Here is a 25208-nt window from a genome sequence, read left to right on the forward strand (position 1 = left end):
TAGCTAGCTGCAAGATCCAGGTGTAAATGTCCAGAGCCTGCGGTAGAAATCCGGGGATATGGAGAGAAAATAGGTCCGGTATGCTCTGGTCGCGCTGTACAAAACTGCCGATAGCTTTTTGAGCTAAGGGATAGCTGATGACCGCCAACCATGGCTAGCTGAACTCCAACGTTAGCCAGTGAACTGGCTAACCTCTGGCTAACCGCTGGCTAGCTTCTGTTGTGGATTTCAGATTTGAGGTAAATAATACATTTTTTTTAATTGGCGAGGCGGGTTGCAGGAGAGTGTTTTGAGGTTGAGTTTTTAGAAAAAAAATATATAAAAAGATATGCGAAGAAAATACATAAATATATATATACATGGGTCACGACAAGACGAAAGGACAAAGACGTCTGACTGCTACGCCATCTTGGAAAGGGTTACCACACATTTTTACCACACATTCTGTAAAGTTCTGTATGATTTTTTATCTTTTGTAACGTTGCCTGTGGATACTGTAGCTACGTGTCATGCTGTACTCTAAATCTGTCACCGCAGAGCTCACAGAAAGGTCATTAACATTAGGCCTGAAAAGGGCACACAAGCTCCTCATCTACAGCAGTATGTTGAATCTGACTTCACACACACTGATAACTGGATAAGCCTGCCAGACCTGCAGTCCACAATAACAACTATATTTGGTCCTGCCCAATACATACACATATCTAATTTCACCCTATCATCAGAGAGCACCAAATGAGTCTGGATGAACGCTAAAAGGGGGTCTTTGAGCGTTCATCTAGTGCTGTATCCTTGTAAAGACTTCCTAGTACTACAGATTCAAGGCAAAAGGTATCATGCAATTTCAATAAGGGATTTATTCATGACTAGGCTAGGCACAAAGAGCCTTTTCTGCAGCTTTCAACGTAAAAAAACGGTCAGCATTTGCATTTTAAAAGAACACCTGTGATAGGCATAAATGTGTTGTGAAACAAACCGTGCAAATGGCTTGACATTTTCATTTCACTTGTCGTCCTTTCAAAGGGAGCTGTTGGAGCAGCACAATCAACTGCTGCAATGCACTGGCCTGTCAGGTGGATGTGTCACCTGGCCTGCGCTGTGCAGTGATGTAACCCAGCTCCCAGCAGCCTATAGAGGGATGTGTGTGTTAATACAGAGAGGCTAGCTTCTTGTGTCTGGTACTCTGGCCATGCCACAGGGTTACCTTTGACCCCAGGACCAGCCCATCCCCAGTGCCCATTCCCTTGGCGCCAACTGTTTTATTTAATACCTACTCACTCTCTGGAACAGTGACCAAAAAGTTGATTCCTTTCCCACAGGGTGACAGAGAGAGGTAATTCCATTCCATTATCTCGGTTCTTTTCAGCACAGGATAGTTAGACCGATAGGATGTTTGCCAATTTGGGACACATTTTCCTCTGTAGATAGGGGACCTGGGGGATGGTGAGTGACCCTGGTCATATATTTATTTTCACATAAGAACATCAACTTACAGACACACACAAACAACGACTACATCTCATCTGCCCAGACCCACATGCTAACACTCTCATCCCTGGTGCCTGCATTATGTTTTGCTTTATAGTCAGACTGGTCTTTGAGGCCCGCTGCATCGCAAACTGAGTTATAGAGAAGTGGTGTGTGTGTTTGTGTTGGGGTGAGAGGGATAGGATGAGGTGGGACGAGGGTCTGATTTAGACACATCTGCACGTGTCAAGAGGTTAATGGCGCTAATCCCCATAAAAACATTGTTGAACTAGTTAAACTGGAAGATAAATTAATACTAAACATATTCATAGACAACATGGTACATAATGAATATGATATCTGGTCTCAAGACAGTACTTTGTACGCTGTATCAAACCGATTAAAGACAGGAGGGAATTTCAAAGTATCTATCCACAGAGGTGATTTTCACGAGTTCATTTACCCCATGTCAATGACTGTGATAGCTAGCTATCTCCCATCCATACACAACACACACTACCGCCTCCCCACTCTAGATGAGCGGCTGTATACTTAGCAGGCAGCACACGCAACATGAAAGGACTTGGAAGGTTGGACTTCTATACACATCCCTAATAGAGCTTTCATGGCTGCTCTCTGTGCTGCAGAGGAGAGGAGAGAAGCTCCTGTCAAGGACAAGTCATTATACCACTAATTAGCTGCCTTTATTATTATTTTACTACTGATGATCTGACTTGTGCATCTGCATGCTAACAACAGACACAGAGAGAGCCAAGCCTAGCCTGGCGATGTGGTCTAGAAACCAGGAGAAAACATTTACATAGGATACCAAATAATTACGTTTTTCTGATGTTAACAGGGTAATTACTGTCTTTATCAAGGTTTTGAAGACAGTGGCTTAATTATGGACGAAAGGGAAGTTAATTCTGACTGAAACGAGGTTTGAGGTTAATTTGCTAGTTTGAGGTTCACACTCTTTTGACGACGAGAGAGATATCACTCTTTATTTAATTGCTGAAAACCATTATGGACTATGATCATGGCCAGTAGGCTATGTGCTCTATATTTTGAGGACTATCATATTTCATTTGATCAATGTTAGCAAACTGCCATGTCAAGTTAATCTTTGACTGACTAGTAACGAGTCATGAGGAATGGGACCTCCTTGGGCTTTCGTACACCAGATTGGCAATCTTTAATTATAAAAAGATCAAGAAATATTCCCCCTGCAATTAGAATGACACTGTGATATCCAGTTGGTCATTCCCCCTGCCGTCCTCCCTTGTTATTGGAAACAAAAAATCTGCAGACCTTTCTGAAACAATCACAAGTGACAGTTTTATTGGCAAGTATATTTTGGGAAACAGAATGACATGAAAATTGAGAACAAAACAGAACAAAAGGATCAGCGAAATGGCAGAACGGAAATTGCAGATGTGGATTTTGGAATGAAACGTGCATGATGATCACTGTCTTTGTTCTTTCTTGGCTTGGTAAAATGTTTTACACTCATACATATTTCATATACAGTACCAGTCAAAAGTTTGGACACACCAACACATTCAAGGGTTTTTCTTTATTTTTACTATTTTCTACATTGCAGAATAATAGTGAAGACATCAAAATGATGAAATAACACATATGGAATCATGTAGTAACCAAAAAAGTGTTAAACAAATAAAAATATTTTATATTTGAGATTCTTCAAAGAAGCCACCCTTTGCCTTGATGACAGCTTTGGAATGCATTTCAATTAACAGGTGGGCCTTGTTAAAAGTTAATTTGTGCCATTTCTTTCCTTCTTAATGCGTTTGAGCCAACCAGTTATGTTGTGACAAGGTAGGGGTGGTATACAGAAGATAGCCCTATTTGGTAAAAGACCAAGTCCATATCATGGCAAGAACAGCTCAAATAAGCAAAGAGAAACGACAGTCCATCATTACTTTAAGAAGTGAAGGTCAGTCAATCCAGAAAATTCTACGTTTCTTCAAGTGCAGTCGCAAAAACCATCAAGCACTCTGATGAAACTAGCTCTCATGAGGACCGCCACAGGAAAGGAAGACCCAGAGTTACCTCTACTGCAGAGGATAAGTTTATTAGAGGTACCGGCCTCAGAAATTGCAGCCCAAATAAATGCTTCACAGAATTCAAGTAGCAGACACATCTCAACATCAACTGTTCAGAGGCGACTGTGTGAATCAGGCCTTCATGGTTGGATTGCTGCAAAGAAACCACTACTAAAGGTCACCAATAAGAAGAAGAGACTTGCTTGGACCAAGAAACACGAGCAATGGACATTAGAACGGTGAAAATCTGTCCTTGGGTCTGATGAGTCCTAATTTGAGATTTTTGGTTCCAACCGGCATGTCTTTGTGAGACGCAGAGTAGGTGGACTTATGAGGAGGTGTGGGGGTGCTATGCTGGTGACACTGTCAATAATTTATTTAGAATTCAAGGAGTGATGGAGTGCTATATCAGATGACCTGGCCTCCACAATCACCCGACCTCAACCCAATTGAGATGGTTTGGGATTAGTTGGACCACAGAGTGAAGGAAAAGCAGCCAACAAGTGCTCAGCATAAGTGGGAACTCCTTCAAGACTTTTGGAAAAGCATTCCAGGTGAAGCTGTTTGACAGAATGCCATGAGTGTGCAAAGCTGTCATCAAGGCAAAGGGTGGCTACTTTGAAGAATTTAAAATCCAAAATAAATTTGGATTTGTTTAAAACTTTTTTGCTTAATACATAATTCCATATGTGTTATTTCATAGTTTTGATGTATTCACTATTATTCTACAATGTAGAAAATAGTAAAAATAAAGAAAAACCCTTGAATGAGTAGGTGTGTCCAAACTTTTGATTGGTACTGTAAATCATATACTACTGTGTACTATACACATTGTTTGAAACAAATGAAAGTAAATATGCCATATATAGCAACTTCAAAGGTAAACTGGCATTAAAAGTACATCATTGCTCTAACAAACCCGTACTAATTAGCTTGCTTTTTATTGTGAGAGTTGTGTCAAAGGAATTAATGTTTCTTAATATTAGGCTCTGTTAATGTACTTCAGCTCCAAGAAGAGGTAGAATGACCTACTGCCAGAAGCTAAGACCTTTATAAATGTGTACTACATACTGTATGGGGCATACAGTGTAAGCATAGTTATAAACACACAGCAAACACATCATAAAACAATAAGCTGAAGGCAAAGCTATTCCTACTGCCATAATACCCTGCGGTTGATCAATGTTAAGTATTACAACTTGATTCTGTAGTTCACAGATACACACAACACACAGCGGGATTCTGTACCCCACCCCACTGACTCCTCTCCTCCTCTTACTCTCCCCCTCACTCAAGGTTGCAAACACTGCTAATTAACATATTTATGAGTCTTGCAACCAACTCTGATGACAAATTATAGTGAGAGAGATATGTTCCTACACAGAGCGCAATCGCTCTGCTGTTACTCTATCATTCTGACACCCAGCTCTCTCTGCGCTCAACGGGATGGGCCTCCAACTCTGTTTCCTGTCACTCTCTGGATATTTATATCAAGCATAAATACCCAGACACTGATGGAGTGCCAATCCACCCCTCCGCATTACAGAGACATATTTGTCTTCCTATGTGTCACAAATTCCAAGAAACTGAAGAGCCAAGCAGAAGCAGGAGATGCTGGAGCCATGCTTGGTGCACTGTGGGGGAACTGAATGCATTCACATAATTGGATTGGCTGCGTGAGGATGACACTGCCCGTTTGTCACCGACCCTGTGATTAGATCAAGGTGAATATGTGGGAATGTGGCGTTCATTCAACAGTGGTATTTATGGTCTGCCATTTTGGGTTATTGCACACCTGAGGTCAAGACAAACTACAGATGTAGGATCTTAATTTGACCATCCTGTTGTTGCAGGAAATGCAAACTTGTAATGTATTCTACGTTTAAAAATGCTTCTAAAGTTTGTAATTTGCACTTTTATTTTATTTGACTTGATTTGCCCTAGTTAAAAATGTATCAGCCCCTACAAAAATATCAATACATTTTAATCCACACAATAATTCACATTTCCTGTTCCTGCAGCATAAATATTTTTTCCTGCTCCGAGAAAATGGTCAAATTAAGATCCTACATCTATATACAGTATGAGGATTTTCCTCATGATATGACATTAATGCACAGAAAATAGGCCCTTTTTGAGATGAATAATGTGCTTTCCTGGAACATCGTGCTAACAATACCCCCCCCACTCTCCTCCTGCAGTGTATCCATCTAGCCAGGAGCCTCAGTGTAATCTCAGGCGTTCTGTCTTAATATGGCCTCTCCTCTCCTCCTCCTCTGCTGGAAGGGCCCTCATGGCATGGGGCTGTCCATGAAGAGTAGGCAGAACCACAGACAGAGCAGAGACGCAGCGGCGCAACGCTCTCCTCTCCTTGGTCCTCTCCTTTATCGTGTCACTCCTCTCAGATGCTCCGGCGGCTAATCAGGCGCCCTGTGGCTAATAATAGGCCCTTCTCGTGTAAAGGGTACGGGGGAGCTGATTTCCATGGAGCTATTAAATCTTCTCTGCACTTAGCGTCTCCTCAGCTAATAAACACTGACAGCTGTGGCCTAATGGTCCAGCCGCCAGAACTCACCACAGTGCCTGCCGCACAACAATTAATTACCAATTTTGTGGGGCTACAGGTTCTTGTCAAGGAGCCCTTTCCTTTTTCAGGGGACGCTGCTGTTTTGCCCATTCGAGGAGGAGCAGTTAACAGCTCACATTTAATTTGATGAGATGCAGATTGGATATCATATAGAAGGACTTAGATCAATCTGTTAGGTCTCTTGAGCCATAAGTATATTCACATTCACGTCATAAATGTTTTATATGGATTACAAGGAGTAATGGTAAGGGACAGGTTGATCAAATCTACATCCATATTTATTCCAGCCTTTGTTAATTTCAACACTCTCAATATTTGTTAGTCTATGAGTATAACAAAACTGTGTGTCAGTTAGAGACAGTGTCACTCTTCCTACTTTTTTGTTGTTGCAGATAAAGCAACAATGACAACAAGACTGGGTATAGTCATGGCTCACAAAGCTGTAAATATCTTTTTGTTATTAGGGTGCCTATTTCAGTACAAATGACCAGTTCCTTCGCCTCAGAGGGAGAATGGATCCTTGAGAAAGCCATTACTTTAGCAACACCCAAGGTTTATACTTTCTCTCCTTCAAGCAGCCCAGACCATTCCCTGTTCCCTATCTATTCATCATTGAAACAAATAACTTAACATAAAAAAGCATTTTTTTTCATATCAAATACACAAAATCGATACAAAATCATTGTACCCATTGCTGAGATGAAAAAATAACAACAACATAAGAGAAATTGACAATATTGTACGAGGAAGTCGTGTTTACACTTTACGAACAATTATTAATATACATTGCGTTCACTCAATACGGCAATACCTTTGGAACAAACACCCACCACACCCACCCTGCCAGAGATATTTTTTTCCTGTATCAGGCGTAGTTAAGGGGCTCTTTCTCCAGACGCCAAGGCACTCGATAAATCCTGATGCGCATGGATGGAATGCCTGTGACAGAAGGTGTGAAATCCATTGTAGGGCGCAGGGGGCTTGCTGGATGAGAGAGATTTATGCTGTGTTATACAGACTGCTCACTCTATTAAGTTTAATTGGGTTGGGGCTACCCGACTCTTCATCTTATCAGAAATATAATAACCACGCAGAGAAAGGTAACGATTGAGAATGGTAAAGCAGTAAATATATTTATTCCATAGGAAGAACTGCAATAAATGTCCTGGGGTTGTAAAGCAAGGCATATAAGGTCCAGTTTGTGTATTATCCAGAAAGCTATTATGCACTGATTGGGTAACAGGGTTGTTCTTAAACTGGGGAAAAAATACACATTTGTAAAACAGCTTGGATTCAGCCTGGTTTCTTCTAGCAAGACTACTGAACACTGAGGGTAATTGGTGTACCAAGTGCCAATCACCCACAGAACACCTTGGCCTAGAGCAGAGTATACAATTACTGTATCTGTAAAGCAAGGCTAACAAAAGCCCAAATGAAGTAACTTCCAATTGAAACCGTAAAGTTACGTGCAACAATGTAGTTGAACTGAATAGTGTTCACAATATGGCAGAACTGAATGTGAACACTGCACAAGGTAGTAGCGTGCTAAGCCAACCCGTCATATCGGAGCCAGTTGTTAGGTGAAGTGTATTATTTAAATACCGAACAGTGAAGAAGAGGAAGGAGGAGGAGAAGAAGAAGACGACGACGACATCTCCTTGGCTCTGCAGGAGCTCGGAAACTCCATCTCTTCAGCTGTCTCCTCCCAGTCTCTGTGTTGATGCATGTGGAATAATGGCCTATAATTTACCCCAACTTGACAGCTTAAATATGCCTTCCTCGCACTTGTTTTGTTATTGTCAACTGGTCCTGAGCTCCAGAATAAGATTTGAAGAGTGTTTGTATATCTCGCAGGCAGGGCTTTTTGCATGGTAAGTGCCGAAAGCACATTGTAGTATGAATATGTGGTTGTAACGTTCCGGTAAAATGTTTTATATTAAGTGTAATTTTGACACAATCATTGTATGGACACAGATTTGAAAGAATTGTGTTGTTTCATGCTGATAACTGGCCCTTTTATTAAAATGTTCTAGCCTACATTGTACAAGGTGCAGGAGAATGAGCTGAGAGGTTACGGCCGGGCACCTCCCCCAGGTTAGAACAAGCTCATAATTAAATATGGAAACAAGGGTCAGGGGAATCCTGCATGCCAGTGGTGATGCTGTGTTCTGTTTTGATCTCTCTGAGCATTTGCCTGCCTTGTGTGTTATACTTTCTATTAGCCCCCAGATGTATGTATTGCAAATGCCCCCTCAGGCATATTTGGCTGATTGCAGCAACACTTTTTAATGGGGTTGACTCAGGCATTAGAATGCAGTGTTGGTGATCACTCTGCTGCTTTACAGTAGAGGACATTCCAACAAACAGAGCTCCAAAACTATATTGACACAGCAATGGCAATGGATCCCCATCCAAAAGGCACTGCAGTAAAATGTATTTTGAAGAACAGGCCAGCCCGGTTGGAGAGAAAGCAGCAAGGAGCCCCTGACTATTGCAGTCTATAATTACACTTGTCTGCTCTATGGAGAGGAGAGCGTTAGCACTGGCTCCCATGGGGAAGACTTACCCGGTTGGACATCTATAACACTGGCCTGTCTCTCAGTGGGGAACAGGACCTTCGGGGGTCTGGTTGTGAGGAGAGCTGTAAAAAAACAAGCACACATTGAGAGATAGGACAGGCAGTAGGGAGAAAATAAACATATTGTTGTGTAAGCGATTACACAGCTTCTCATACTGAGCAATGTTGAGAGGATCAGTAATCCATGCAAATAGAATGGAGCTGTTTCAGTGCCGGCAAAACTCTTCCGCAAACATCATTTACAAATATCATTATATTATATACTGTAATCAGTTAGCTTGTGGGAACACCAGCAATTTGCTGAGGAGTGCTGAGTTTTATCATTCTAAAATGCAAATGCACGCACACACACACAATTTCAGTTTGAGGACACCACTTCAGACCTCAAGAGACTTGTATCACCAGGACAGTTAGCAGAGTGTGGGATACAGAAGTGAGCTGAATAATCGTGGGCCACTTTGATAATGTAAAAACTCGGTGGATTAATTACATAAAATCATCTAGAGATATGCTCTAAAAACATGTGAGCGCACTGAAAGTATTTGATCTCCTGGAGTTTAGTTAAGAGTGGTGAAATGGTTTCTGTGCTTTAGAATATCCCGACAAAGGTAAATGAAAGCAGATACAGTATTTAAAAGCTGGGTGCACACATGAGTGAGAGAACTTCGTGGTATAGGGCTAGCTAGAGTATATATATTTTAAGTGAAACGTCGCAGCAGCAAGCTTTCATGTTTCCAGTTTGAGAGAGCATAACACACTCTTTATTTGTGCTAGAACCGCCTGACACACTCATTATATCTGTGAGTTTCAAAATGCACGTTTTCTTTGTATTTAGCTGCATAATCTATTTTGCTAGAGCATTAAAGCCAACATAAAGAAACCAACTTGTTAAAAAGAATAATTTTGAACTTTTCAAGCCATTTCTAGCTGTCAGAATATTAGCTACTAATGTAATCCTTGTACAATACAAGACAAACTTGCTGCATGAAAAGTTCAAATTGCAGTTGCCCTGTATATAAAAAATGGTCATAATGAATATAATGTGCAGAGTCAGCGAAAATATTGACACTGCATTCACTGTATACACAAACACTAATGATATAAACAGCAATGAGGTTAGTTTGTTCTGCATATCTGGCAGTGCACAGTTTACTCTGCCCATTCACCGGGAGAAAAGGGGCCAAAACCCTCAGAGCAACCTTCAATTCAAGGAGAGAGAAGAAAATTGTATGTTATGAACATTTTTATCTTTTTGGCCCCCACTTAATTTTCTCTCCATTGTATGAGGAGCGGCAGTAGCGGGAGTGAGGGATGAAGCTGGGACCCCTCATCCATCTTGGGGGGACAGCTGGAGCTTTAGCATGCAAATGAAAGCTATCATTCTTGTCAAGCAAGGAGCCAGAGAGAGCCCACACGCCTGCAGACCCACAGCCACTTAATATTCTCCACCTGGCAGGACCACCCTCGCTGGGTGCCGGCCCTTCCCGGCCCCTTTGCAGCCCCTGTAGGTCACCTGCGGCCGGACCCCTATCTGCAGCACCACCTTGCTCCTGAGAGAGCAGCCACCTCAGCTCAGGGGCCCTCTCTCCACAGAGATAGAGATAACACTCACTTGGACACACAAATTTAGTATTAACATTTTGTATGTTGCCATGCTTAGGCCTTATTGATAATACTCTTCAAAGGGAACACATCAAACACAGTGTGGCTATGGTATGGGAATGTTCTGTACATATCAACACTGTGAACTCTTTATTTACCACTACAGTTTGAAACTTCACATCTGCATATTCCTGAGCAGAATTCTGCTCTGGAACTTGAAAGTAAGCAACCCTGAGATGATCATTCCTCTCCCTATCAAGTACTTAGCCTGGTTTGCTTTTAAATGTGGGGTAGAATTCTCAAATATTACGGTAATCTTAAAGATCTTAAAAATAATTTTCCGCACAGCTGCACCATTTTACACTCTGTCCGTTTCCCCTCATGAATTTTCAGAGCTCCTGTTGCAATATTGAGTATACTTGACTTGTGTGTGTTTGTATCCACTTTGCTAATGCACTACAGAGGAAAATGCTGAGCTTTCATGTAGTTTAAATGGATTCAGAGTAAAATTTGCATTGGAAATAACACTACTGGAGCAGGGTGTGAAATGTTCCTTCAGAGTAGTAACATGTGTGATGTTTTCGATTGGTCTTCTGAAAACATGACAAAACATGGCAGTAAGTGTGTTGTCACAGATGCTTATTATGTAAGTGAAGTGGTCAAACAATATAGGATATCTCAAAGGACACCTCTAGCCGTTCAAAGGTAGCTATATGCGTACAGCTGGAAAAGCATAGATTTTTTGCCCTGCCATACAACTCAAGGCATTGACTGATCTCACTGTGAGAAAAAAGTCAAGCAATTAAAATTATTTCAATGGGCGATTAACAAGGAAGAGACTGATGTGGCCTTGTTTTGAAGATTGTTCAATAAGAAATGCTAGCGTCATGACAGAAGCCAAACGGGAGTTGTCTTGGGGGTGTTGTTAAATGTGGGAGTTTTATGTTCACATATCGTACCCTGGCACTTTAGCTAGAAATCTGTCATTAATGTAGATGTTTTTGCAGAGGAGGTCTTAATTGTGCAATTTTACATCTAGCTAAAGTGCAGTATTTCTCAAGAAAAAAAGTACATGGAAAACGAGTCACTGCATACAATGCATCTAGTCGGGAAAGTCTGGCTGTGCGCTCAGGACTGATTTCTGAGAACAATTACATGTCTAAACTTCATAATCTGCAAGCTGTCAAACTATCGTAAATAAAGCACAAGCTACACGACTCCTTTAGTTAAAAGAATAAACCTTTTGACTCATTTCGTTCATTTGAGTCAGTAACGCACAGAGCTTGCAGGACCCCCTATCAGCGAACGATGAACACTAAAAACTAGATAGAGTCATGGTTCTACAAGCCTCTCATTCACAATAGGAGGCTTATTGGAGCTGTCATTTGTGACCGAGACTTGTAAAAGTCTACTTTAAACAATGTACATGTCACGCCCTGACCTGAGAGAGAGGATTTGTCTCTATGTGGTTAGGTCAGGGTGTGGGGTGGGCATTCTATGTTTTGTATTTCTTTGTGTTGGGCCGAGTATGGTTCCTAACCAGAGGCAGCTGTCTATCGTTGTCTCTGATTAGGAACCATACTTAGACAGCCTTTTTCCCACCTGTGTTTGTGGGATCTTGTTTTTGTATTGCTGTGAGTAGCCTGCAAAACTTTTCGTTCGTTCGTTCGTTCGTTCGTTCGTTCGTTCGTTTGTTCGTTCGTTGTGTTGTGTTGTGTATTGTTTTGCTGGTTCACTGTTAAATAGAGTATGATGAACCCAACCTACGCTGCGCCTTGGTCTACCTTTAACGACGGACGTTACAGTACATTTGTTGATTGATAGGCATACAAATATGATTATTTCTTGATACATTTGAAAAGAGGTCCAGTTGTGGCCGGAATCGGACTAGATTGTGAACGACTCTTAGCGGACTGTGCTGCTTGACTGCCGTGAGAGTATGGCCGCTGAGCCAGAGAAGCGTATATCAATCCTACTGCAGGACACATTTCCGCCAGCTGGTTGAATGACTAAAATTAACAAGTCTGTCAGAAAAACAAATCATGACTTTCGAGTCTGTAAAAAGAGTTGTTCAAAAATAACTAATCGTTTGCGAACTTCACATCATTAGCTAGCAGGCACATTGATCAGCCAGGCCACAATCAGCTTATCAAGTCACTGGCAAGTGGCGATGTGTATGCTTCGGTGCAGTTTAGTTTTTTACAACTTTCTCACTATCTTGATAAAGAGACAGTATAAAATAAATAATACAAATAATACAAATAGTTTTGAAAATATTGTTTTATACTAATACAATCGCTCAGATAGAGATTTTCTTTAACAAGTAATATCATTTTTTTCTCTCAAAAAGATAGGTGTCAAAATTATTGGCAGCCCTAAAGATTCTTATAAATAAAATCAAACAAAATTAAATCTGCATTAACATTCTACTTACTTTAAGTGAATCTCAGTTTAAGGAACTGTATTGTGGCCTTACATGTGGCCTTCCTTATACACACGTAAAATCCTTTTGTCATCCATCACCATGGAATTTGGCAAAGAACTCACAAACAAAAAAAGAGAAAAAAATGGTTGTTGACCTTCATAAATCAGGCAATGGGTACAAAAAACATGAACAAGGCATAGGCTTCAGATCTGTAGGTAACCTCGCTGTTTTGCCACCCCCTGGAAAGATCCGTATGTTTCTTTACCCCTTACTTTATGCACACATTTTTGTGGTCACCATCCCTTCAAATTTCTCACTGTCAATCGTGAATGACGAATGACTTTTCCTGCTGAAATATCCATCCAGTATCTGCATGCTAACCATTTGATCTCTATCAGTTTCATGGGAATATGCATTTAGATCTTCTTAGTTATGCACATTGTTGTTTTCAAATTATGTACAGTGAGCACATTTTTGAGCAAATGGTGTTAACAAACTTTAGCATACCTGTGTTTTGTTTCAATCAAAGCACATATTTTGCATAGTGTGGAGCGCTGTTGAGTTGTGGTCCCATGAGAAAAAATATGGCCTTTCGCTCAATCATCCTAAAATAAGTGGTGTTTTTTCTCTTACAGTAACATTATACTATGCTATTATATTTGTTCTGTTTATGTCGAATACTATCATTATGTGATCTTGCAGAAATGTATTCAGATTTGATCAAAGTTTATTAGACGCTAGTTCCATGCCAATAGGCTCTTTGGAAGGGTTGCCAGAAAAATAACTTTGAGAGCAACCAACAAATGTAAATGCCTGGAGTGTGCTTAAGGGCATTGGCACTTGGATTGGAACCGGTGCTATGGTCAGATGACAGGAAGATAAAAGCTCTTTGGCCACGCACACCAGTGGTGGATTTGGCGTAGAAAAAAGGATGCATGCACAGAAAATAACCTCAGACACTATATACACTGCTCAAAAAAATAAAGGGAACACTTAAACAACACAATGTAACTCCAAGTCAATCACACTTCTGTGAAATCAAATTGTCCACTTAGGAAGCAACACTGATTGACAATACATTTCACATGCTGTTGTGCAAATGGAATAGACAACAGGTGGAAATTATAGGCAATTAGCAAGACACCCCCAATAAAGGAGTGGTTCTGCAGGTGGGGACCACAGACCACTTCTCAGTTCCTATGCTTCCTGGCTTATGTTTTGGTCACTTTTGAATGCTGGCGGTGCTTTCACTCTAGTGGTAGCATGAGACGGAGTCTACAACCCACACAAGTGGCTCAGGTAGTGCAGCTCATCCAGGATGGCACATCAATGCGAGCTGTGGCAAGAAGGTTTGCTGTGTCTGTCAGCGTAGTGTCCAGAGCATGGAGGCGCTACCAGGAGACAGGCCAGTACATCAGGAGACGTGGTGGAGGCCGTAGGAGGGCAACAACCCAGCAGCAGGACCGCTAACTCCGCCTTTGTGCAAGGAGGAGCAGGAGAAGCACTGCCAGAGCCCTGCAAAATGACCTCCAGCAGGCCACAAATGTGCATGTGTCTGCTCAAACAGTCAGAAACAGACTCCATGAGGGTAGTAATGAGGGCCCGACGTCCACAGGTGGGGGTTGTGCTTACAGCCCAACACCGTGCAGGACGTTTGGTATTTGCCAGAGAACACCAAGATTGGAAAATTCTCCACTGGCGCCCTGTGCTCTTCACAGATGAAAGCAGGTTCACACTGAGCACATGTGACAGACGTGACAGAGTCTGGAGACGCCGTGGAGAACGTTCTGCTGCCTGCAACATCCTCCAGCATGACCGGTTTGGCGGTGGGTCAGTCATGGTGTGGGGTGGCATTTCTTTGGGGGGCCGCACAGCCCTCCATGTGCTCGCCAGAGGTAGCCTGACTGCCATTAGGTACCGAGATGAGATCCTCAGACCCCTTGTGAGACCATATGCTGGTGCGGTTGGCCCTGGGTTCCTCCTAATGCAAGACAATGCTAGACCTCATGTGGCTGGAGTGTGTCAGCAGTTCCTGCAAGAGGAAGGCATTGATGCTATGGACTGGCCCGCCCGTTCCCCAGACCTGAGTCCAATTGAGCACATCTGGGACATCATGTCTTGCTCCATCCACCAATGCCACGTTGCACCACAGACTCTCCAGGAGTTGGCGGATGCTTTAGTCCAGGTCTGGGAGGAGATCCCTCAGGAGACCATCCGCCACCTCATCAGGAGCATGCCCAGGCATTGTAGGGAGGTCATACAGGCACGTGGAGGCCACACACACTACTGAGCCTCATTTTGACTTGTTTTAAGGACATTACATCAAAGTTGGATCAGCCTGTAGTGTGGTTTTCCACTTTAATTTTGAGTGTGACTCCAAATCCAGACCTCCATGGGTTGATAAATTGGATTTCCATTGATTATTTTTGTGTGATTTTGTTGTCAGCACATTCAACTATGTAAAGAAAAAAGTATTTAATAAGATTATTTCTTTCATTCAGATCTAGGATGTGTTGTTTAAGTGTTCCCTTTATTTTTTTGAGCAGTATATATAAATGTATATGGACACCCCTTCAAATTAGTGGGTCCGGCTATTTCAGTCACACCCGTTGCTTACAGGTGTATAAAAAATTTAGCACACAGCCATGCAATCTCCATAGACAAACATTGGAAGTAAAAATGGCCTTACTGAAGAGCTCAGTGACTTTCAACGTGGCACCGTCATAGGATGCCACCTTTTCCTGCTGTAAGTGCTGTTATTGTGAAGTGGAAACGTCTAGGAGCAATGGCCGCACCTAGACGTTGCTGGTGACACTGTCAGTGATATATTTAGAATTCAAGGTACACTTAACCAGCATGGCTACCACAGCATTCTGCAACAATACGCCATCCCAACTGGTTTGTGCTTAGTGGGACTATCATTTTTTTTTCAACAGGACAATCACCCAACACACATCCAGACTGTGTAAGGGATATTTGACCAAGAAGGAGAGTGACGGACTGCTGCATCAGAAGACCTAGCCATCACAATCACCAGACCTCAACCCAGTTGAGGTGGTTTGGGATGAGTTGGACCGCAGTGTGAAGGAAAAGCAGCCAACAAGTGCTCAGCATAAGTGGGAACTCCTTCAAGACTGTTGGAAAAGCATTCCAGGTGAAGCTGGTTGAGAGATTGCCAAGAGTGTGCAAAGTTGTCATCAAGGCAAAGGGTGGCTACTTTGAAGAATCTCAAATATAAAATATTTTTTGATTAGTTTAACACTTTTTTGGTTACTACATGATTCCATATGTGTTATTTCATAGTTTTGATGTCTTCACTATTATTCTACAATGTAGAAAATAGTACAAATAAAGAAAAACCCTTGAATGGACTGGTACTGTAGCTCAGTATTTATTTTACACAGTCTTTTTTGCTCATCTTTATCAAGGGTTCATTATAATTGCAGATGGAGCATTTGTTGTTAGTCATATCCCAATGATACTGTACTTTGCCTATGTTACTAAGGGAAAAGTGTAACAATTTAATAAAAACATTAGTAAACCTTTTCAACATGCCACCAAACTAAATCTACCTGCTATTTTCCCTGCTATTTTATCTGCTACATTACAAGAATACAGTTGTATCGATCAATAGGGGAACTAGTACGCTGCAGTGATGTGATCAAAAGATTTAAAATCAGCTGCAATGAAACTCGTATGTTATAATGTATTCAAATCAAATGCACAAAGGTCGCAGGCGAAGGACACAGCATTTGAACATGTAATGCATAGAACACCTTGTACTGAGAATCAAGGACACGCGTTTAGATGTGAACAAAATGTGTTTGAAGAGTAAACCATACCTAAGCAAAAAGCCACAATTATGCTAATGTGTTTAGACTACACGTTTCTGACACAATTGCACTCAAGAGGATGCTAAGACTGCCGTTGAGGAGAGGGAGTATTTACAAAGTGGAATCATGCCGGATCTGTACGTGTGTCAACTCATGCAATAGCAGCAATGAACAGTGTGACTGTTTCAATGCACTTTCAAATTACACACAGCTCTGACTAGCCTACCACATGCAACATTAACACAGTCTCTTCTTACTCTCTGTCTTAGCGCCAAAACAAAACGTGTCTGCATACAGCTCATTGTTTTACACAGTATTCAACATTATATTGACCTGTGGTGTTACCTAATCTGCTTCTATTGTATTTTTAGCAGTGGCAGGGGGAATACTTTGAAACAGTTACAATGTTTCTGTCTTTGTCAGGTTATACAATCTGATAGGCTGGGATTTTACATCCAGAGATCTGGAGAGCAGGATACTTACTGTATGTGCCTGTTTGATACCATCTTGCTACAGACATCAAAACACAGCAACGGACAAAGGACAACTTCTCGCAAATATGTCTACAAAGGTAACATTGTGCTTTTTGAAAGCTCTTTTCCTCAAGAACATTTCTATAAAGTTCTACTACTTTATAGATCAACTTTACTACTTGCCTGTGCTTCCAACAATGTTCTGGAATCGTGTGAGGGTCTTCTATCTACTTTTTTTCGATCTATTATTTTGACAATGGTTGATTATAGGCTCTGGGCATCTAGAGGAACTTGGGTAAACCTCAACATCTCTTCAAAAGTTTTGAATCAAAGCTATTAAGATTTTTGTGGTCACCTGCTTCAGGCGAGGTACGACGATCACCCTCGATGAGTTGACATCGAAATTAAGCCCTTATCAATTTATAGAAGTGACATTAAATAAATAAAAAATCTGATTCACCAACCCCTCCAGTTATCCTGAATAATTACTTTATCTCCATTTGTGAGAGTGGCCCCTGGTCTCCTGTTGGACTGGTCTGTGGGGAGTCCTCCTGTGTGGAATGAGATAGTAATGAGGCCATTCCAGGTACTAGGGGGAACTGGATACTTGACAGCTGGGCATAGCACTCAAACTCCATTACACAAAGCTTATGCTCATTGCTCCTCACCACAGCCTCAAATTACAGTCCGAATAAGCTGTATTCAATGTCATTATCCTACAATGTAAACACAAACTACAGATAATAGACAAGATTACACGGTACAAAATAAAACAAATGTGAAGTGATTACTTAGGGTCATTGTGTGAGAGAACTGCATGGCTTCAAACACAGAGTGAAGTAGCAGCATTATCCAACCCACAACAAACTCAGCACCACCACAACAAAAGTAGAAGTATTATTTTAATTTAAAAAACTCACCATGACAAGAGGGGTACTTGTTTACACTTGCAGAGTATTCCTCAAGTGTAAAATATTCCAAGCAGGTGACAAATTTGCAAGTGATCAATGCTTTTAATGTGACTCGTAGTAATCTTTTTGAGGTTAAAAGTTTCTTGGTTGGGTGTTTGATCTGATGAAAACTCCTGCTTGTGTCTTTGATTTAATAAGCAGGCTATTTGCCATATCATTATTATCTGGGTCAAATAGCTAGTGATCAAAAGATGCTTATTGATTATAAAAATCATTACCTTGGAGGATTAGGAGCCTTGTGTGACTAAGCTGGTGTTGTCCCACAGTAAGCTGTAGGGGAATTAGCTGTGGCTAAGCAAACAATGGAGAGAAAAAAAACATCTGACCACAGAGCAAAATCCACACAATAGAGATAGCTTATCTTAACTAAACCAGATAGATGATCATACAAAGTTACATCTAATATACAATTCAGCACAAATTAGTGTGGATATGATTTACATTACAGTACAGTAAAGAGGCTACAATATTTATGTGTAAAGCTTATTTTGGCCCTGAGTGTTTCCGGACCATGTGACCTGACCAGGATAAACTCTGGCCCTTAGATATGATCACCCACAGATCACCTGTTACATGTTTATTGAAGCTCTATGTTACATACTACGAATGCTCAAAGAATCAATAAAGCTTTATTTGGCAAGACTTTAGGTTGAGTGCTTGCATGGGATGGGCAAGCACACCTTAGGGACATCCTAACGACTAACTGAAGACACCACTAACAATTGTATACACTGAGTGTACAAGACATTCGGAATAGCTTCCTAATATTGAGTTGCACCCCCTTTTGCCCTCAGAACAGCCTCAATTCGTCAGGGCATGGACTCTACAAGGTGTCGAAAGCTTTCCACAGGGATGCTGGCCCGTGTTGACTCCAATGCTTCCCAGAGTTGTGTCAAGTTGGCTGGATGTCCTTTGGGTGGTGGACCATTCTTGATACATACAGGAAACTGTTGAGCATGAAAAACCCAGCAGCGTAGCAGTTCTTGACAAACTCAAATCGGTGTTCCTGGCACCTACTACCATACCCCGTTCAAAGGCACTTAAATATTTAGTCTTGCCCATTCACCTTCTGAATGGCACACACACAATCCATGTCTCAATTGTCTCAATTGGATTCACCTGTTAAGTCTGTGTCATGGAAAGAGCATGTTTTGTACACTCAGTGTATATCTGACAATTCCATGTATTCTTTTACCTACAGTCCTCTACCTGTAGCTCAATATCACTGTGGATAAAACAGAAGGGGCTGTCATGGTCATGTCTCCATAAGCATCGTTTTTGCGACCACTTAGTTTGAGAGTTTGAAAGCAAGAGGTGGGAAGCATATACCTTCAACGAGCCAGTTGAAGTACTGTAGGCTATTCCCGGATTTCACAGTGATGAAGGGAGAGAGGATAATGGAAGCTTGACCAGACAGATTTAGCTGAGTTCAACAGACAAGCTTGAGGGTACTGTATGTTGTTTACTCTTTCAATTAATCTCTCCCTCTCTCGCTATGAAATAATTGAACATCTCTTTCTGAAATAATTGAAAATCTGGTGTACTAACAAGTCCAATTCATATTTCTTTAACCTGTAAAACATTCATATTCATCTTAATTCTGGTCTGTGTAAATAGGAATCTCATTTGGTTTAGCCATCATTAAATGTCATACAAAGTTTGAGCAACATTGTTTAGGCCTACATTTCATTAAAAAAAAACGAAGTGCTTGTCTCAGCATTTTTAACGGCAACTCTTGCTAGGGACAATGCTCATTATAACCAACCAACAAACAAAGTGTATTCAATGGCTAGACTATAATGAACTATATTACACAACATGTCCTCTTCCCCTTTCATATTACTTCTATGCACCAAATAATTTCGTGCACAAATCTATTTTGAACCAGGCAATGCGATAAAATATTCACCTAGCTCACAAGTAAGCTGATGATGCAGTTTCTAGGCACTTCATGTACATGTTTTAGTGCAGGTTGATGACCATGCCACTAATGCATTCGATGAGAAGATGACTAATGAGTGATGAGCACTGGAAACCCACTTCAAATGCTGTTGGAGAGCCTGAGGCTGAAACCAAACCACAACTTCCAAAGCAGGATATTAGGGGAGCACTACGGCAAAGGCGTAGGAGCCTTTGCCATGTCGCCCCCAATGTTAGAACATGCACTGTTTTCTTAAACACAACTGGATGGATCCATAAAGAATTACTGTGGGAATAAATATCACTGAATGACGAATGAAGCAATCAATTTGTTGCTTACTGAAACTCCAAGTCATCCAATTTGGAGCAATAGCGGATTTGGAGCAATAGCCTACCCGCATGTGGCCAACTACTTCAGCACCGTTTCGCATTCCTTTGAGACAAGCGTGGGGACTCGTCTCGATAAATCAATGTCAGATTTTTCTTTTCACTGAATCTCTGTTTGGATATTGGTTAGGCTACAATTAGGCTGTGGAAATGTTAGCTGAGGTGAGTGCTGCTCATGATCATCTTGTCTAGCTGACTCATTTATTAGCACTGATCACAACATTTTGCCTTTATGTTATGTAGCTTAACAAGTGGATTATTTTGCTCTTCACTCGCAGTCGTTTAGTAGCCTAGGCCTACTCCCGACCAAAAGCCTGTGACTTGTCTTAATCAATCAATGTGATTTTGTTTCACTGAATCTCAGTCTGTATATTTGGTTAATTCTCTGTCTGGGCAAATAAGTGGAGATGGTATCATCTATTTCTTTGCTCATCTATCACTAATCAGAAACATTTAGTATGCATTACACAACAGGTGGGCCCTAATCCTGAATGCTGATTGGTTAAAACCGCAGTCCAGCTGGTGTCTATTCCACAAGTTACCACCGGCTATATCTATGACGTTAAAATGTCTATTTACTCTGTTCCATCTGACTGTGCAATCCACTGTCTCATCAGCCCAGCCAGGTAATTTATAAACTTTATTTCCACAATAAAAACCATTTAGACATTATCTCACATTTCTTTTAGACTAACGTTTAGTTTTTAACAGCGGAGATTTGAATAAACCTTGCTGTCTGTCTCTCCGACATTTGCAACAATGTTTCAATATTCAAATTCGATTTCCAGCTGTCCCATATTAATGAACGTGTTCGGGATTAGACAAACAGGTAGGCGGCTTTTCTCAGCCAGTCAAAATCATGAATCTGCATAATTTTTTATGGATATATATAAAAAACTATCAATAGAAAACAGGTAAAACGAAATGAAGTGCAGCTAGTTTGAAGTCTTTCCAGCTTCAGTTTGAAGTTATTGTGTTAGCTGTGTTGTAGGCTAGCTCCTCTGAACAACAGTGTCCTGATGAGAGAACACATTTTCCATGCCATGTGAAATTGCGCATCATTAGCTCATTGTTATTGATGTATACAAATAAATGTCACTAGAAAACAGCTTAAACAAATGCAAATGCAGCTACTTCGTTGTTATTCTGGCTGCACTGTTTGACATGACTGTAAGTCAGCTGTAGTTGGCTAGCTAGCATGCAAGGGATAAGAACATTACCAGCAGCCAATATGGTAATAGACCATTTTGAACGAATGAATGGGTTGCGTCCAAAGACACAGAACAAAAAGACTGAACGACTGGGTCGCGTCTCTGGCAACCAAACCGATAGAAAGAACGACCAGCCAGCTTGGGTAGCAACCCTAGATTTGTGTCGGGACTATATCTTGTGGAAGGATGAAATAGTATGAATAAATTCATCTAAATATTTATTTTTATGAAAATGCTCCAATCATTATTTGAATATGTTGGTAACCCGTTGTATAAAAGTGATAATGCCTGAGAAGCCGGTCTCGGGCCTAATAACACCTGTGCCAATATATCCTCCTAACACTGGCTTCTCTGGTATTATGACTTAAATAACATAGTCTAAATGAAGAGTAGGCTTATTATTTTTCTCGATCACGTATAGGCAACTCTGTTAGATACTACTGCACTGTTGGAGCTTGGAACACAAGCAGTTCAATAACATTTGCTAAATATGTGTATGTTATTTTTGAAAAGCCTGCAAAGCTTGTGAAATATGAACACAAGACTCACATGCTATTATTTTCTATCGGTATCATGATGAAGATACTCCCAATGTAAGACCCTAACAAAGTGGAGTAGGGTGAGGAAAGACATGAAACGTGGATCAAAGAAGCTTGGGCTTGCCTTTGACTGTTTCAAAATATAACTTTTTTTATGACAGCAGTTCCACACATTGCCGTGATGCAAGTTGTGTGAGCAAAATATTATTGGTATTTTATTCTGTTTTATTCTAAGCCTACTCTTGTCTGTTTAATGAACAAATTAACTAGGCTTATTGATTTCATGTGTATGGTGCAGCCATGTTGCCTATAGGCTGCACAGATCAGTAGCATAATTAAACTCAAAATATGCTATTGTATTTCTAAGCTTTCAGCTTAGATGTCTTTAACTTCATCACAGTGATTATAGGTGATGAAGGTGTGTTCCATGTTTAAAGACTTTGTTTGGTGCTATCATGAGAGAGTAACAGCCATTGAACAGACAGACATGCAGAGACGGAGAAAGAGGCGACAGTTAATGGAAACACTGAAGGAAGCCATCAGACTGTTTCATCAGAGCTTGTGATGAGAAGAGATTTAGCTGCTGTGCTCATAAAGTATACCAAACAGCAGGCTCCCTTATCGTGCAGTCACATTAGTACCCGGCCCCTAAATAATTCCATCAGGAACTGGGAACTTCACAGGCATTCCTGGCGACACACACATTACGCTCCGCACACATTCATCTTGAGAGTTACCTGATAACAATTGTTACTGAGGAAACCCAAATATACAATGTCTTTACATTCACCAGAACACTTTGTCATTATAGTGGTTACGGAATTCAGCAAACATTTTTCTCCTCTGCCGGGCTCGCTTCGCCCACCATTCTGTGAACCCCTGACTGTGGAGGAATGAAATGCTGGCACATAGAGTCACAACATAATCATAGATCTCATCATCGGTTCTCTAATATAAATGTATCCTACAAAAGAAAATATTTTCTTCCTCTGTACTACGGATTAACTTTCTTTTCAGACCTCTACAGCAACAAAAACACAGAACTTGTGGCCTGGTGAGTGGCGCAGCGATCTAAGACACGGCATCACAGTGTTGCAGCTAGAGGTCGACCGATTAATCTGAATGGCCGATTAATTGGGGCCGATTTCAAGTTTTCAAAACAATCGGTAATCGGTATTTTTGGACACCGATTTGCAGATTTTTTTTTTTTTACACCTTTATTTAACTAGGCAAGTCAGTTAAGAACACATTCTTATTTTCAATGACGGCCTAGGAACGGTGGGTTAACTGCCTTGTTCAGGGGCAGAACGACAGATGTTTACCTTGTCAGCTCGGGGATTCAATTCTGCAACCTTACGGTTAACTAGTCCAACGCTCTAACCAGCTGCTTTACATTGCACTCCACGAGGAGCCTGCCTGTTACGCGAATGCAGTAAGAAGCCAAGGTAAGTTGCTAGCTAGCATTAAACTTATCTTATAAAAAACAATCAATCAATCATAATCACTAGTTAACTACACATGGTTGATGAAATTACTAGTTTATCTAGCCTGTCCTGCGTTGCATATAATCGATGCGGTGCGCATTCGCGAAAAGGACTGTCGTTGCTCCAACGTGTACCTAACAATAAACATCAATGTCTTTCTTAAAATCAATACACAAGTATATATTTTTAAGCCTGCATATTTAGTTAATATTGCCTGCTAACATGAATTTCTTTTAACTAGGGAAAATGTGTCACCTTTTGCAACAGAGTCAGGGTATATGCAGTGTGAATGCCTTTCTTAAAATCAATGCACAGAAGTATATATTTTTAAACCTGCATATTTAGCTAAAAGAAATCCAGGTTAGCAGGCAATATTAACCAGGTGAAATTCATTGCACGCAGAGTCAGGGTATATGCAACCGTTTGGGCGCCTGGCTCGTTGCGAACTAATTTGCCAGAATTTTACGTAATTATGACATAACATTGAAGGTTGTGCAATGTAACAGGAATATTTAGACTTAGGGATACCACCCGTTAGATAAAATACGGAACGGTTCCGTATTTCACTGAAAGAAAAAACGTTTAGTTTTGGAGATGATAGTTTCCGGATTCGACCATATTAATGACCAAAGGCTCATATTTCTGTGTGTTTATTATATCATAATTAAGTCTATGATTTGATAGAGCAGTCTGACTGAGCGGTGGTAGGCACCAGCAGGCTCGTAAGCATTCATTCAAACAGCACTTTCGTGCATTTTGCCAGCAGCTCTTCGCAATGCTTCAAGCATTGCGCTGTTTATGACTTCAAGCCTATCAACTCCCAAGATTAGGCTGGTGTAACCGATGTGAAATGGCTAGCTAGTTAGCGGGGTGCGCGCTAATAGCGTTTCAAACGTCACTCGCTCTGAGACTTGGAGTAGTTGTTCCCCTTGTTCTGCATGGGCAACGCTGCTTCGAGGGTGGCTGTTGTCAATGTGTTCCTGGTTCGAGCCCAGGTAGGAGCGAGGAGAGGGACGTAGGCTATACTGTTACACTGGCAATACTAAAGTGCCTATAAGAACATCAATAGTCAAAGGTATATGAAATACAAATCGTATAGAGGGAAATAGTCCTATAATTCCTATAATAACTACAACCTAAAACTTCTTACCTGGGAATATTGAAGACTCATGTTAAAAGGAACCACCAGCTTTCATATGTTCTCATGTTCCGAGCAAGGCACTTAAACATTAGCTTTCTTACATGGCACATATTGCACTTTTACTTTCTTCTCCAACACTTTGTTTTTGCATTATTTAAACCACATTGAACATGTTTCATTATTTATTTGAGGCTAAATTGATTTTATTGATGTATTATATTAAGTTAAAATAAGTGTTCATTCAGTATTGTTGTAATTGTCATTATTACAAATAAATCAAATAAATAATCGGCCGATTAATCGGCGCCGGTCTTTTTTGGTCCTCCAATAATCGGTATCGGTATTGGCGGTGAAAAATCATAATCGGTCGACCTCTAGTTGTAGCATCACTACAGCCTGGGGTTTGATCCTGTCACAACCGGCCGTGACCGGGAGTCCCATAGGGCGGCGCACAATTTTCCCAGTGTCGTCCGGGGGGGCTTCGAAGGACACATGACTCGACCTTCACCTCTCCCGAGCCCGTT

At 41.0% G+C, this 25208-nt stretch overlaps 1 protein-coding gene across 1 annotated transcript in view; it reads right to left on the reverse strand.

The window, feature by feature from the left end:
* The window catches only part of LOC115174963 (X-linked interleukin-1 receptor accessory protein-like 2), a 345823-nt gene that overhangs the window by 64411 nt on the left and 256204 nt on the right, over positions 1–25208 (reverse strand). The window contains exon 6 of the mRNA XM_029734041.1: positions 8687–8761. Coding sequence (XP_029589901.1) covers positions 8687–8761 — 75 coding nt within the window. The remainder of the gene's footprint in view (positions 1–8686; positions 8762–25208) is intronic.

The sequence above is a fragment of the Salmo trutta genome, chromosome 3 (assembly GCF_901001165.1).
Source record: "Salmo trutta chromosome 3, fSalTru1.1, whole genome shotgun sequence".
In the NCBI taxonomy this organism is placed as follows: Eukaryota; Metazoa; Chordata; class Actinopteri; order Salmoniformes; family Salmonidae; genus Salmo; species Salmo trutta.